Source organism: Mauremys reevesii, linkage group 4 (genome assembly GCF_016161935.1).
Source record: "Mauremys reevesii isolate NIE-2019 linkage group 4, ASM1616193v1, whole genome shotgun sequence".
Taxonomy (NCBI): Eukaryota; Metazoa; Chordata; order Testudines; family Geoemydidae; genus Mauremys; species Mauremys reevesii.
The window spans coordinates 127,335,299-127,348,990 of NC_052626.1; the positions used below are offsets into that span (position 1 = coordinate 127,335,299).

Here is a 13,692-nt window from a genome sequence, read left to right on the forward strand (position 1 = left end):
GGGAAGTGAGATGAGAATGAGGCTTTACAAGCTAGCAACCGGACAGATTTAATCGGTAACGTGAGCAAATAAAAAGCAGGTGCTTGTCACAAGCCTCAGAGCAGTTATTCTTTCTCAAGAGCACTCAGGCTGCAAGGCCAGACCAGCGCTACAGTGAGCCTTAGGAATAAGAAAAGTAGATGAACCGAGACAACTTCAAGCCAACCCAGGAAGCAGACACCTCAGACCAAGGGGTTAAATTCATCCAGGCGCAGAGTGCGAACACGATGTGGACCATTTAAGTCCCAGTTAAGCTGTTAGGCCCTGATCCTGCAATAGATACGAACAGGAAGACCGTCTGCACCCGTGCTCGGTCCCTCTGAAATCAATGAGGGACGGCAGGATCCAGGCTCAGGGTTTAAGTGAGACTTCAGTGGCACATAGGCCTTGCGTTGGTCCTTTGCCCGGGGGTGAATTTCACACCCTCTGCAGGACTATTTTCATTGTTTACTGCAATACATCCCACATGGAGCCATTCATTCCATGGCAATACGGAGGATAAAGGGAAACAAACCATAGCAGCAGATAATTAGCAAGGGACCTGAAGGAACCAAGGAGCTGCTCCTCAGATATCAGAGACCCTACTCTGCTCGCCACTAAGCACTCTGCAGAAGAGGACAGTTCCTCAAGATGTGATCCTCACTAGGTTTCTTGCACGTTTCTCATCCCGGTGGGCTGGCAGAGGGTGGGAAAGCAGACTTCAAAAGTCTGAACATGCCAGACAACACGACCACAGATTTTACATCAGAACATTTATTTCTCAGAGAGAAAATATAGTTTCAGACAGTCAGATTATAGTAGGTAAAATTAGCATTTTTTTTCTTTACAAGCATAGATTTTCTTATTACCTCTCTTATACCATCTGATATAAACAATTCTAGAAAGCAAATAAACTCACTTTCTACAATAAATAGAGCAATCTGTGCTTTACAGCAGACTGACAGTAACGTTTAGGTCCCGTAGCAACAGCAGGATATTAGCCAATTAAACTTCTAAAATGTCATTAAAAAAAAAAAAAAGGAAACAAAACAAAACAAATCCCCCATCCCACCCCCAAGATCTTAAAACAGTTATACACAGGTCACAAGTCCACAGCTGAGCTACTATCTGGAAAAAGTGTATGTTCCTTTAAATAAATTATACTGTGTGCATACAAAAAGACCCAGCAACACAACTGAGGACTTTCAAGAATGGTGACAATAGGCCTGAATAATTTAGAACAATATTTTACAACTATGTACACAACCTCCTTCCCTATCCACACTCTTTAGGGATTATTTTTTTTACAAAATCCTATAGCTCGTCTTTATATGTTACAGGTATTTTCCTTAAAGTGTGGTTCCATGTCCCAATGTATAAGAAGTGGTACTTTAAAAAAGTAGACCAAGTAGAAATGGCAGTGATTCCCCCGCCCCTCCCTCCCATTTATTATTATTTTCTCCCCACATTCTCTTTAGTATGAAAAAGTTAAAATAATAAAAAAATATTGAGTTAAAAAGCGAAAGGATGATATTCTGTCTACAATCTTGATCTGCACCTTTGGTTCTTAAAATTTAAAAGAAAAAAAAACACAACAGAACAGATAAGAGAAACGATGAGACCTTGGCTAATAGAAAAGAAAAGTTTTGTCATCAGCTTTCAAACATTAGCTGTCCCCGTTTTTGCAATACAAAAGCAATAAAACAGGATTCTCTGCAGAGCTGGGTTTTTGTTTTTTTTGTTTTGAATGGATCACAAATGCTAGAGATCCACAGAGCAGGGAAGAGATGTGTTTGTGTGAGAAAAAGTGAACGGGTGAAATGGTTATGTGCTCCAGCTAGCAGGAATCCAGTCACAGCTTTAATTCAGTCCAAACCAAGCTGGAGGAAAACTTTAAAAAGACAGTCAGTGAAAAACTAAGGGCAGAGAGGAATTGGGGTCTGACATTCCAACTAGTTATTTTAAACTGAATGTGCATAAAACGACACCACAGAATGTGTCTTCCTCCCGCCCTGATCAACGTTAGTGTCCGTAAAGCTGCTCCAGCTGATTAGACGCTTCCAAAATTAGGTTAAAAAAACATAAAAGACGTTTTCTTGCCCAGACTCAATACTCTGTTAAGATGCAATATGAAGTACATGTTCTTGGAATTGTCACACAGTCACTGAAATTGAAATTTACACATGAAACTATTGACTATAAATGTCTAGGTCACACACACATAAAAATAAAAAATAAAATTAGGGAACTTGTTTTTTATATTTAAAGCTCTGTGCATCTGTGCGTAAGGAAAAAGAGAGTTATCAAAATATGATCTCAATCTTTTCTAATTGTGGTGAAAACCTACCATGAAAACATATTATATATACATAGGCATGAGAGTCATAACAATAACAGTAGGCTGCAAATTTGTTAACGCCATGGGGCAACCAATGTCATTTAAAAAATGAAATAAAAAAAGTCCAGTGATGGTTATTGTAAATTTGGCACAAGACACTTCAGTTGGAGTTCCACTAAAGGGTACTGGTTTATTTACAATGGTGATGGATTCCAGAGAATTACTCAGGGCTGGCTGCAGACTAAAACCCCAAGAGGTGTGGGGCATGAGGTCCAACCATCAGACTGCAGCTCACCCCGCACTTCACCAGCTGACCGTGACTTCTGTCCAGGCATAGCTGTCACACTGCAGCTCTTCCTGGCTTCTTTCTTGTGGTCCAGCCTAATACATCACTTCCTCTCCTGCCGGCTCTTCAACGAGACACATTCAGAAAGAATCCGGACAAGCTTTTTGGCACGAATCAAGGTACTTTATAGGAGCTGCTCACACTGTTAGGCATAATGCATCTCTCACAGGAACAGAAAAGAACACAGCAGACGCCCCATCACGCTCCTCCAGGCAGGGAGGAATCCCCTACCATTCTGTGCATGGCAAGGTTCACTGTGCCAACAGGTGCAAGCACTGGATCTGAAAAAATGGGGCAGAGTGGGCATTTCCGACTCCCTACAGATAATTTGACGTGACAAAGGGGTGGTCTCCCCGGACGCGGCTCATGTGGATCATTGCTCGGTCATATGCCACCTGGACGGACTTGCGGATGCTGGTTTTTCGGCCCTCCATCATCTTTAGCTTGTCCACTGTGTCATCCACCCCAAGAGGAAGAACTTTGTCCCGCGGAAGCCATTGCCTGCAATCCAAGCAGAATACCAAAAACCCTGTCACCGAGAGAAATGGAGAGAAGGCAGATGGGAAAGAATGGCCGATGGCCCAGGGGCACCAAGACTTCCAGCCCTTTCAAGGCTAAGGGCTAAAATCTCTCTAGCTTTGCAGAAAGCTACAGTCATACAGTGCAATGAACCTTGAGAACCCCTGTGCTAGGCCTCTTGTGGAGATGGAGTCATTATGTTGGTGTAGTACGGCACTTACATCGGCAGGACAAGGCTGTAGTGCAGACACTGACATAATTAGGCCAACATGAGGTGCCTTACGTCGACCTGTGTATTGCAGACCATGCCTAAGGGAGTTAGGAGCTCACTGAAATGGGATGTGGGTGCCTAATTCCCTTGGGCTCCTATAAAAATCCTATCCTCATTCCATTTTGCAATGCCAAGTGGAGAATTAATAATAATAGAAGAAAGAAAAATCCTTATTAATTATCTCTTCTGGGTTTCTTAGTGTATCTGTCTACTCTGTGTCTACTTTGTTCCGAGTGTAAGCTCTTTGAAGCAGCGATCTGAAGGGAACATGGATATTACCTACCATGTGACTTTTACTTGCACAGTCAGTCCCTCTTTCCTTGTGGGAGCTCCTGATTCACTAATGCAGCTCCTTGAGGATGTGGCTATCAGCATCATTATAGGGACTCACCTCTCTCCCAGGATGTCTGCAGTGTTGTTGTAGCCGTATTAGTCCCAAGATGTAAGAGAGACAAGGTGGGTTACGTAATATCTTTTGGTGGACTAACTTCTCCAGAGACCTGAAGAAGAGCTCTGTGTACCTCCATAGCTTGTCTTTCACTAACAGAACCTGGTCCACTAAAAGATATTAGCTCATCCCCCTTGTCTTTCTCCCAGTGTGTTGCTCCAGTTTTACAATCTTTACATTGCTTCACTTATGGATTTCAAGGCTTTATTGCTTATTTTCAAAGCACTTCATTGGCTTGGGGCTTATTATATCTGATCGTTCTTTTGCTACCATATAAACCTGGTCATCCACTGAGGCCAAGATCAGCAAAGTATTTAGTCTGTCTGAGATTGAATGATAAAGTCCTTGAGAGCTAGGCACAAAATTTTCATTTGGATGCCTTACGATAGGTGCCTAAAATCCACATTATGGAACTTGAACAAATAGCCTGATCTGGAAACTGTAGGCACTCAGCACCTCTTCCAGCTGCTGATCTTGTAAGCAGGCTACCCCACTGTCATGCATTCGGGCAAGGGAGAGGTGTGCAAACCCCTTCAATGAGATTTTTGTGACTGCTGTATCTTTAAAAATGCTCCACCTTAAATCTGCCTTAATAATGAGAAGCCTTATTAGGCCTCCTTGTCCTGAGATTCTGTTAAATCTTCCTTCTGGGTAGCCCATCCCGCGATGTCTGTTCACTCACCAGGTTCTCTTGTTGTCAAAGAACAGGACAAGGAAGAGCTTTTCTCCTGCCTCTGTCTGTTTCTGCTCCCCCAACTTCAACACATCCAGGGGAGGGACGGGGATGGGGACTCCGTTGTGAAGGAGGCCCTCGCGCGGCATCTTGGGATCAATTATCTGGAGAGACAGATGAGGCGCACGGATCAGTATTTTGAAAGCCCCACCAGAGGAGCCTCCTGCAAGTTCAGCTTAAGAGCACAGCTCTGCTCTGTGCTGCCTGAGCAAAAAGGCACCGGGGGGAGGGAACCTGCAGGGAACAGGAGGGAGGAAGAGGATGCAAAAGAGTTCAGACTTTTGATAGCAGACGTGGGATTTCCCAATGCAAAATACATTTGTGCGAATGGGAGGGCTCTCGACCTGCTCAGCACCAGAGATTAAACAACTTCATAGCCAAGCTAAATGCAGTCTGAAGCCAATGAGCTTACATGGGATATCAGTCAGGACAGAAACAGGCAATGGGAGCCATATAAGCACCTAAGATAGTTAGATAGTCATTACGATTATAATTTAATATTTGTACTACAGTAACAATCAGAGGCTCTGGTCAGGATCAAGGTCCCATTATGCTAAGCCCTGAAGAAAAGCAGAGAAAACATAGCTTATCTATACTCTCTCTCTTTCAGTATGTCCAAGCTAGATGGTTAAAGTAACCTATGACATATAAGCAAGAGGCACCCTCCTGCTCCATTTGAGTAACTCCCTGCACAGAGTCTTCGTAGAAGAGGGTTTGTCTCTAGGGCGTATGCAGTATTGTGGGAGACCCATAAGGTCTCCAGCCCAGCAGCTAGTTTTGAAAGGGAAAGGACTTGAACATACTGCGTTGAGTGAGGCACTGTCACAATACTGTATTTTAATATATACTTTTTTGGTAGTCAATAACTTCGTATAAACCCAGTATTTTATTATTTAAATTCACACAGTAAATGTAACAAGATTATTGCATCCAATAGGCATAAATTGATCTCACTCGTGCCAGTTTTACCCGGCTGCAACTCCCTGGACTTCAGTGGAGTTACTTCTGAATTTACACTGGTACTAAATGAGAATCCGGTCTAGTATTTCAGAAGTGTTGACAGGCAGTGCCAGATCCGGGGGTACTCTGGCCAAAAATACAGATGTAAAAGCAAATGTATCAATTCTCTCTGTATAAAGCAGAAATGCCAATGTGCCCAACATTTACATTAGGTCAGACGGGGAAGATGAAACTGCAGAAACCAGATATGAAACCAGGTCCAGTCTTCTGTGCTTTCTGACCTCGGTGCAGAGATGCAGCCTACTGGCTTGGATGATGTGTTGGGCACTGACACTGGCCAGCTGGATGAATTTGACAACACTCTTCAACAGCACAGCAGATTGTGTCCAGTTTCAACCATGACATAAGACTCTGTCTATACGGATATAACTGTTTAAAAACCAAGCTTTGACACAGTCTAAACTCTGCTTGTGGCCAAACGAGGATTTAAAATGTTTTAGTTGGCCAATATGGGGCAGCACAGAACAATTGTTCTCTACCTTGGGCTCCTACCTGGGCTAGGAACATGGATTATGAACGCCATTCTAGCATAGTTTGGTCCTGTCTACAGTGACTGGCCAAACAGTGATGGAATTCTGCTTGGCCACAATCAAGTATAAACCCTGGTTAAGCTCTAGCATGGTGTGAAAACTCTACTGTTACACCAGTGTAGATGGCGCCTTTGTACTTTCCACCCCTTTGTCTACAATAGCTTTCATTTCCTACAATTTTCCGTCCAAGGGGTCAAAGGGTAACCAGCGACCATCAGTTTTTTGTCTATCCTAGCACTCCCAACAATGCAGATGCACTAGTGATAGCCACACTGGGATTTTTACACAGACAAGGGGAACAAAAAGATCAGCTTCTTGAGAGAGGTCTTTGTTATATGCAGCAGAAACTGGGAAGAGTAGAATCACACTTACTGCTTATCTGGCTCCTGTTCAAACTCATGTCAGAATTCTCTCTTTATTGGCTATTTAAATAATGCTTGTAAAACACAGCGCTAACTACGCTTTTTAGCACTAGCTGTGTTCGTTGTCTTAGACCATGAACTCTAGCACGTTTTCTTTAAACCTGGGATGCCAGTCTAGGGATTTCTTAGCAACAGCCTGTGCACCAATCTCGAAAGATACTAAGGGACTGTTGTTCAAAAGGCCAGGTGCCTAAGGCTTGGTGCAAAAATGTGCACACAACAGCATATTTGCACATGCAATTATTGTAATTGTACACATCCACTGGGTATCTGCACATGCAAAGGGCCAGTTAGGAATAAACATGTGTGACTGCAGTAACTGCAAGCAAAGTGTGTAATTGCACATGAATGTTTCATGTGACCAATAGCATAGATAGCTCTCGCAATACGCCAGGACAGTGAACAAGATAGGAGAAGAAAGCGCTCATTGCTTGGCACCAACAGATTTATATTTTGCAACATTTTCCCAATGGTCTGAAACAATGAGCAAAATGGCAGTTGACAGTGCGAAGGAAAGAACCAGGCATTACGCACTGGAGGAAGTTTCTCTTTTCTAACGGGCTATGCTGCACCCCCAGCACTGGACTCTGCGTTGCTAAAATTGCTGCAGCAGCAAAGGAGGATCCTGTGTGACAGGCGTACTTACCAAGGCAGGGTAGGAAGGATAGCCTCGACACTTTGCCCACACCAGCTCCAAAGGTTCCAGTTCAGCATGGCTCTCAAAGGGCATCAGGAGGTTTCTCCCTAAGGGGTCACAAAGAAACATGGCTTAGAAGTGCCTGAAACCATTAGTATAGAGAAGATGGGAACAGAAGAAACATCTCTGTCTACGAACTCAGACACAGCAGCCTACTCGTTCTCCAAAGCAACCAGCTAACGCAGATGAGACTGCTGTTGTGGCTAAAATACATGAGCAGAATTTCTGGCTTGCTTTTTTAAACCTACTTGCTATGTGGTAAGTGCACAGCTGAAATTTCACTGTGTTCAAAATAAACCTACATCCGCCCCACCGTTTACCCCACAAATAGATACATGTCACCACTAGTACGTGTGCGTCTACATCATTTTATAATCAGCACCATTTTCCTGATGGAGGGCTGATGCAAAGTGAAACGTCACTTGTTTTTGCCTTCTGCTGCCACTCCATGTCCCTGCTCCAAGGCTCTATGTTGTTGTGCAACACCAGAAACAGAGCTGCTTCACATCCTCATGCAGAGCAGGGGGTAAAGTAAGCAGGAGGGGAGTCTCCACCACCTCTCCATGCCTTGGGTAAGTAGCAATCCCACACAGTTCCCCCTCCTCTTGGGATGGTGCAATGAGAGCCCCCCCTCTCAGGCTAATCTATTTTAATTACTGTGCTGGACAATCTGGCTTCATGACTCAGGTCTTGGAAGTTGGAGCCTGGGATCTGTCCACCTGTGACTATAAGGTCAGTTGTGTGGAGATTACTATTATTATATTATTATTATTATTTGTATTACCGTAGTGCTAGGAGCCCAAGTCATGGACCAGGACCCCACTGTGCTAGGGGCTGTACAAACACAGAACAAAAAGATGGTCCCACTGCCTGGAATTTCCCCAACCATCTCCAACTTGACACGAGGTGGGTCTCAGTAGTCCCATGCCAACCTTGCTCTCTTCTGATGCAAAATGCACATGGCTTTGCCTCAGGGATGCCATTGCAGCTAGTGCAGCCCTGCTTGGACCCAGACCAACACTATTTTATAAATCATTACTTCCCTAATAGTAAATCTGTGCTCCAGCTCCTCCAAATTCTGAAACACTCTGACTTGGCTCAGCAGGGTCCCCAGTACAGCTCTCACAGCACCAGAGAAAGGTGAGCAAAGAACAGCTGAGAAGGTGGTAAGTGCTTTGCCTCCTGATCTCATTTCCCAATACGTTTTCAACAGTGGTGCTTCTGTTAAAAGTTTTATTAACAACGCAATACGGTGATTTAGAAACACACACATCTAAGAAACCTGTTAATCAAAAGGTAGTGCTAAGACCTGTAGCTGACTTCAACTGCAGTTGTGGGGGGCTCAGCACCTCGGAAAATCAGGCCCTATGTGATTTCTACGCAGGACTAAGATTTTGTCACTGAATTTTTTAAGAAGAGTCACAGGGTGATAACAGTGGTACATGTAGCTTGATGACAGGTGGAATAGTTCTGAACAGAAGAGTCACCAAAGCAGAAGATACTTTTGTAAACACCAGAACAAATAACGGGTGACATTGACTCTTGTGCAAAGAGCAGGCTCAAAGCATTTCACACCACTTCAACCTTCAAAGTAGAGTTTAAGTGTAACTTTAGTGCAGGGGAGAATTCCATTCATAACAAGAAGTGCTTGGGGGAAGGATGCGGTTTGACCCTTTTAAATTTTTTGAAAGGAAAAGAAAGAGGAATCTTAGGCTTGTCTTCATGATCAATTGGTTTGCAGCAAGTTGGGCACGAATCTACCCCGCACTAGCCTGCCACAGACCAACTGTCTGTGCTCACCCTGCTGACGCACATAAATGTTTAATTAATGCTCTTTGATCTAGTCATCTTTGAAACAGGACTAGACCAAAGCACACCAAATAACTGTTAATGCACATCAGCAGGGTCCATGCGGACAATTAGTCCACAGCAGTCTAGTGCGGGGTAAATTCACACCCCAGCTTGCCGTAAAATAAATGGTTGTATAGATGAGAACATAAGAATGGCCATACCGGGTCAGACCAAAGGTCCATCTAGCCCAGTGTCCTGTCTTCTGACAGTGGCCAGTGCCAGGTGCCCCAGAGGGAATGAACAGAACAGGGAATCATCAAGTTAAGTCCTTAGTTGTGTTTTTATATGCAATGCAGGGTTTAGGGGAGCTCTTGCTTCCCGCTGTTGAAAGGAACCAGCCAAAATTATTTGAGATACTTGAGGTTGGATTCTCAATGGTCCAGAGTTGTCAAACAACAGCAGAGGTGCTTCAGAGGGTCAAAAGTCTTAAGAGCTGGGGAGTTTCTCACGGCACTAATACTGGAGGCACAAGACACAGGAATGATAATCCTGCACTGATGATTTCATTACAGAAATATTAACCCCATTATAAAACTGCAGAAACTCAGGCACAGAGAGGTGAAGTGACTTGCCCTAAAGTGCACAGCAATTCAGTGGCAGAGCTAGGAGGAGAATCCAGGGGTTCTATGTACCAGTTACCAGCTCTACCAACTAGACACAGTCTCCTCCATTTAAGATGTTGTTTTATATTCTACTTCTTTGTGTTGTCACGGTGTTGTGGCTGGGCTTCTAGCCTCTGTCAGCCAATCATGCAAGTTTTACTATGCACCTCACAGTGAGGTTTATTCAGCTATTTTACCACCTAAGCCACATAAACCTCTAAAATATCAACAGTTGTGAACGTTAAAACAAAACAGCCCCCACAAAACACCCATGGAAGATCTCGTAATCGATGGGTCCCATGGCAAAAGCCCAGCCGTATTAAAGCTATAGTAATATATATAGTCAGGCTTGCAAGATCAGAACCTCTTAATTCATGGGATAGGGTCACCACAACTCCCTTCTAATAGCCTAAATTGCAACCCCAACCACATGCCTGAATCTTTAATATAGAAACACTGATCAGATTCAGTTCTAGATTAAATGGGTGCAACTCCCATAAAATGAAATCATCAGAGATTAATTTGGCCCAGTAAGCCCCAGAACAAAATTATAATGGGTCAAATCCACCCCTAGTGAATCTCTACTGAAATCAGCGAAGTTACACTAGGGATGAATCCGCACCACTGTTCAGACAGCGGGATTTTTTTCAATGGAGTACAAACACACAGACTATTCTGCTGTCACGTATCTGGCTGCTTAATCCCTGCAGGGAATGTCTAGCTCAGGTGGATGGAATAAGATTAGCTACCATTTTTATCATAGCCAGAAGGGCTGCAAAAGTTCCATGTGGGGGACACATGACTAATCTGCTAGCTGCTGGCCTCTGAGAAGGAGTTTTAATTAATGTGAATTTCCCAGGGTGAGAGAGTCTCTGCCCGAGGTGAATGGTCACTTTACTGTAGAATGCAGACTACAGACTGCATCAGAAGTCAGAATGAATCAGAGAAATACATACACAGGATGACCTAAGTGAGGGTGAGGTTGGGAAATATATGATGTATTTTTTCTTTTGCTATCCCAATGTGAGGTTAAAACACACAGAGCTCTCCCAAAGATTCAAACTTCCCCAGAAGTGGGCCGGCTATGTAAAGCTTATCTCAGCAGCCATTTGCTGAGTGTACGATGTCCTTGACAATAACAGTTTCCATTGAGATAGGAGACGAGTACAGTGGCTATAAAGAAGGGGATAGATGTATAGTAGAGAGTTAAGATTCTGATCTCAGCTGCACCCGTGTAAATCTGCAATAACTCCATTGACTGGCCTCAGTACCTGAGATCAGAATCTGATCACTGGTGTGCTAGAAAACCAGAGAATTGCCTTGGGTAATATTAGAAGAGTGTGGCTTAATGACACTGATCTATGGCACACACTCACAAGGAAAGTAGTGATAGCTATAGGACAGTGAACAGCTATGAACTCAGCTTCAGAGACGGCGCTCCTTTTATTCGTATTAGTTATTATTTGTACGGTGGTAGCACCTCAGAGTCCCAGTCACAAACCAGGACCCGGAGTGCCAGGCACTGTACAAACATAAAGAAAAAAAGACAGTGTCTGCCCCAGAGAGCTTCTTCTATAGACATTATTCTCACCTGAGCTGCTGAAATCAGAGTCTCCATTCACACCGTCCAAGAAGGGGACCCGAGAAAGGGCTGGCTTCCCTCGACTACGTTTGGGAGGAGTCAAACCGCTGTTAAAAAGGAACAAAAAGTAGCGTGTTAGGGAAAGCAAGATTTCACTACAAAACACAGCTGAGTTACAGGATTCCCCAGCTGTTTGGAAAATGCTGGGAAATGATTGGACTGATGCAATCTCGATATGAAAAGAACACTAGAGGTCTGCTTTCAGCAGGCCTCATTAAATGCTCTAGTAAAATTTGCCAGTATATCTGCTTTGATATATTTTTGTGGGTGCAGTTAAGGAGACCTGCTGAACTTGAGGGAGAAACCCATCAAAGAAGTGTACACTAAGAGTCAAATCTATAACACTTAAACTCAACAAGTTTACCTGGTTTGTGTTGAGACATTGGAGGATAAAAGAGTAGCCAACATCTTTGAAACAGATACGAACGGATAAATAGGGCTTCAGTATCATATTTTCAGGATCTCTTTTTCCTTGTTCTTTATTACCGAGAACATTTATGAAAACAGCATCCCTACAGCTGAAGAATTTAGTAACTCTTGTTCCCTAGCTGAAAATTTTCATTTGTAACATTATAGTAATTTCCTAGTTTATTTCCTATTTATTTTTCAATTATTTTAAAACACTAAAGAGAACTGACCCTACATAGAATAATTGTATATGTTTTCCACAAGGCATCAGGCTAGTTTTCAACTCCTTGTTTTTGTGTGCATCCCACAACTCTAATGTCATTTTTGAGATGGGAATTGCTTGTAATTATAATAAGCATTTACATAGCACTTTTCATCTTCAGAGTGTATTACAAAACATTAACTAATCTTTACAATTCCCTTGTGAGCCAAGTATCATTTTCCCCATTTTATAGGTACGGAAACAGGCAAGGTGAAGTGAATTCCGGGCTACTGGTCCTGGTCCTTAGACCACTGGACCATTCTTACTCCTTTAAGGAACTTCCAGTGAATACAGAAATATCTACCTAATCAGTATTAGAACTAATGATGAGCCCAGTTCTCCCACTCTTGCTCACACTAAGTAGTAAAGTAACTCCCTTCTCTTCATGTGCCAATATATTTATGCCTATATCTGTAATTTTCACTCCATGCAATTTTCACTCCAAACGTATGCCCAAATAAATCTGTTAGTCTTTAATGTGCCACCAGACTCCTCCTTGGTTTGTGGATACAGACTAACACGGGTACCCCTCTGATACTAAGTAGCACCTTACTCTGTGAGTAGTTCTATTGGTGTCGATGTCCCACTGGCTTCATCAGGACGACATATGGAACAAGAGTCTACTCAACCTAACTAAGAGTGGCAAAACTGATTAGATCGTATTATTTGCAGGACTCCCACTACAAAGGGTGATGAAAAGGTGCACCGCTCATGGAGAGCACTTGGAGGCACTATGCCTCAGAGAGCCTCAACATCTGGGGTTGCCAACTTTCTACTCGCACAAAACTAAACACCCTTGCCCCGCCCCCTACTCTGCCTCCCCTTTGAGGCCCTGCCCCCTGCTCACTCCCATCCCCCCTCCCTCCCTCACTTATTTTCACCGGGCTGGCTGGGAGTTGGGGGGGGGGGTGTGGTGAGGGCTCTAGCTGGGGGGAGGGGCAAGATGTGAGGGAAGGCAGGAATGAGGGGTTTAGGGTGCAGGAGGGGGGTCTGGGCTTAGGGGTGGAGTTAAGGGGTTCAGAGTATGGGAGGGGGCTCTGGGTTGAGGCAGAGTGTTGGGAGAGGGGGTATGGGCTCTGAGCTGGGGGTGCGGGTTCTGGGGTAGGGTCAGAAATGAGGGGTTCAGGGTGCGAGAGGGGAATCCAGGCTGGGGCAGGGTGCAGGAGTGTGAGAGCTCCAGCTGGGGATGCAGTTCTGGGGTGGGGCTGGGGGGTTTGGGGTGCAGGAGGGTGCTCCAGGGACCGAGGGGACCGAGGGGTTTGGAAGCCAGGAGAGGGATCAGGGCTGGAGCAGGGGGTTGGGGCGCATGGGGGTGTGCATGTGTGTGTCAGGGGTGCAGGCTCCAGGCAGTGCTTACCTCAGGCTGCTCCCAGAAGCAGCGGCATGTACCCCCTCTGGCTCCTATGTAGAGGGGTAGCCAGGTGGCTCTGCGCACTGCCCTGTCCGCAGGTGCCACCCCAACAGCTCCCACTGGCCGCAGTTCCCAGCCAATCAGAGTTGTGGAGCTGGCACTTGGGACGGGAGCAGCGCACGGAGCCCCCTGGCTGCTCCTGTGCCTAGGAGTTGGAGGAGAGACATGCCGCTG

The 13,692-nt window shown here is 44.5% G+C and overlaps 1 protein-coding gene across 5 annotated transcripts in view; it reads right to left on the reverse strand.

Annotated features, from left to right (window-relative positions):
• Positions 1 to 1,483: 1,483 nt before the first annotated feature.
• The window catches only part of BRPF3 (bromodomain and PHD finger containing 3), a 45,599-nt gene continuing 33,390 nt past the window's right edge, over positions 1,484 to 13,692 (reverse strand). For 4 of the 5 annotated variants that reach the window (XM_039537452.1, XM_039537451.1, XM_039537450.1 and 1 more), the window contains exons 10-13: positions 11,387 to 11,484; positions 7,292 to 7,389; positions 4,623 to 4,777; positions 1,484 to 3,203 (exon numbers count right to left, since the gene is read on the reverse strand). In XM_039537452.1, the coding sequence (XP_039393386.1) occupies positions 3,020 to 3,203; positions 4,623 to 4,777; positions 7,292 to 7,389; positions 11,387 to 11,484 (535 nt within the window). In that variant the 3' untranslated portion in view covers positions 1,484 to 3,019. Of the gene's footprint in view, positions 3,204 to 3,775; positions 3,900 to 4,622; positions 4,778 to 7,291; positions 7,390 to 11,386; positions 11,485 to 13,692 lie in introns of all 5 variants that reach the window. The other variant, XR_005598064.1, reaches the window with a different exon arrangement.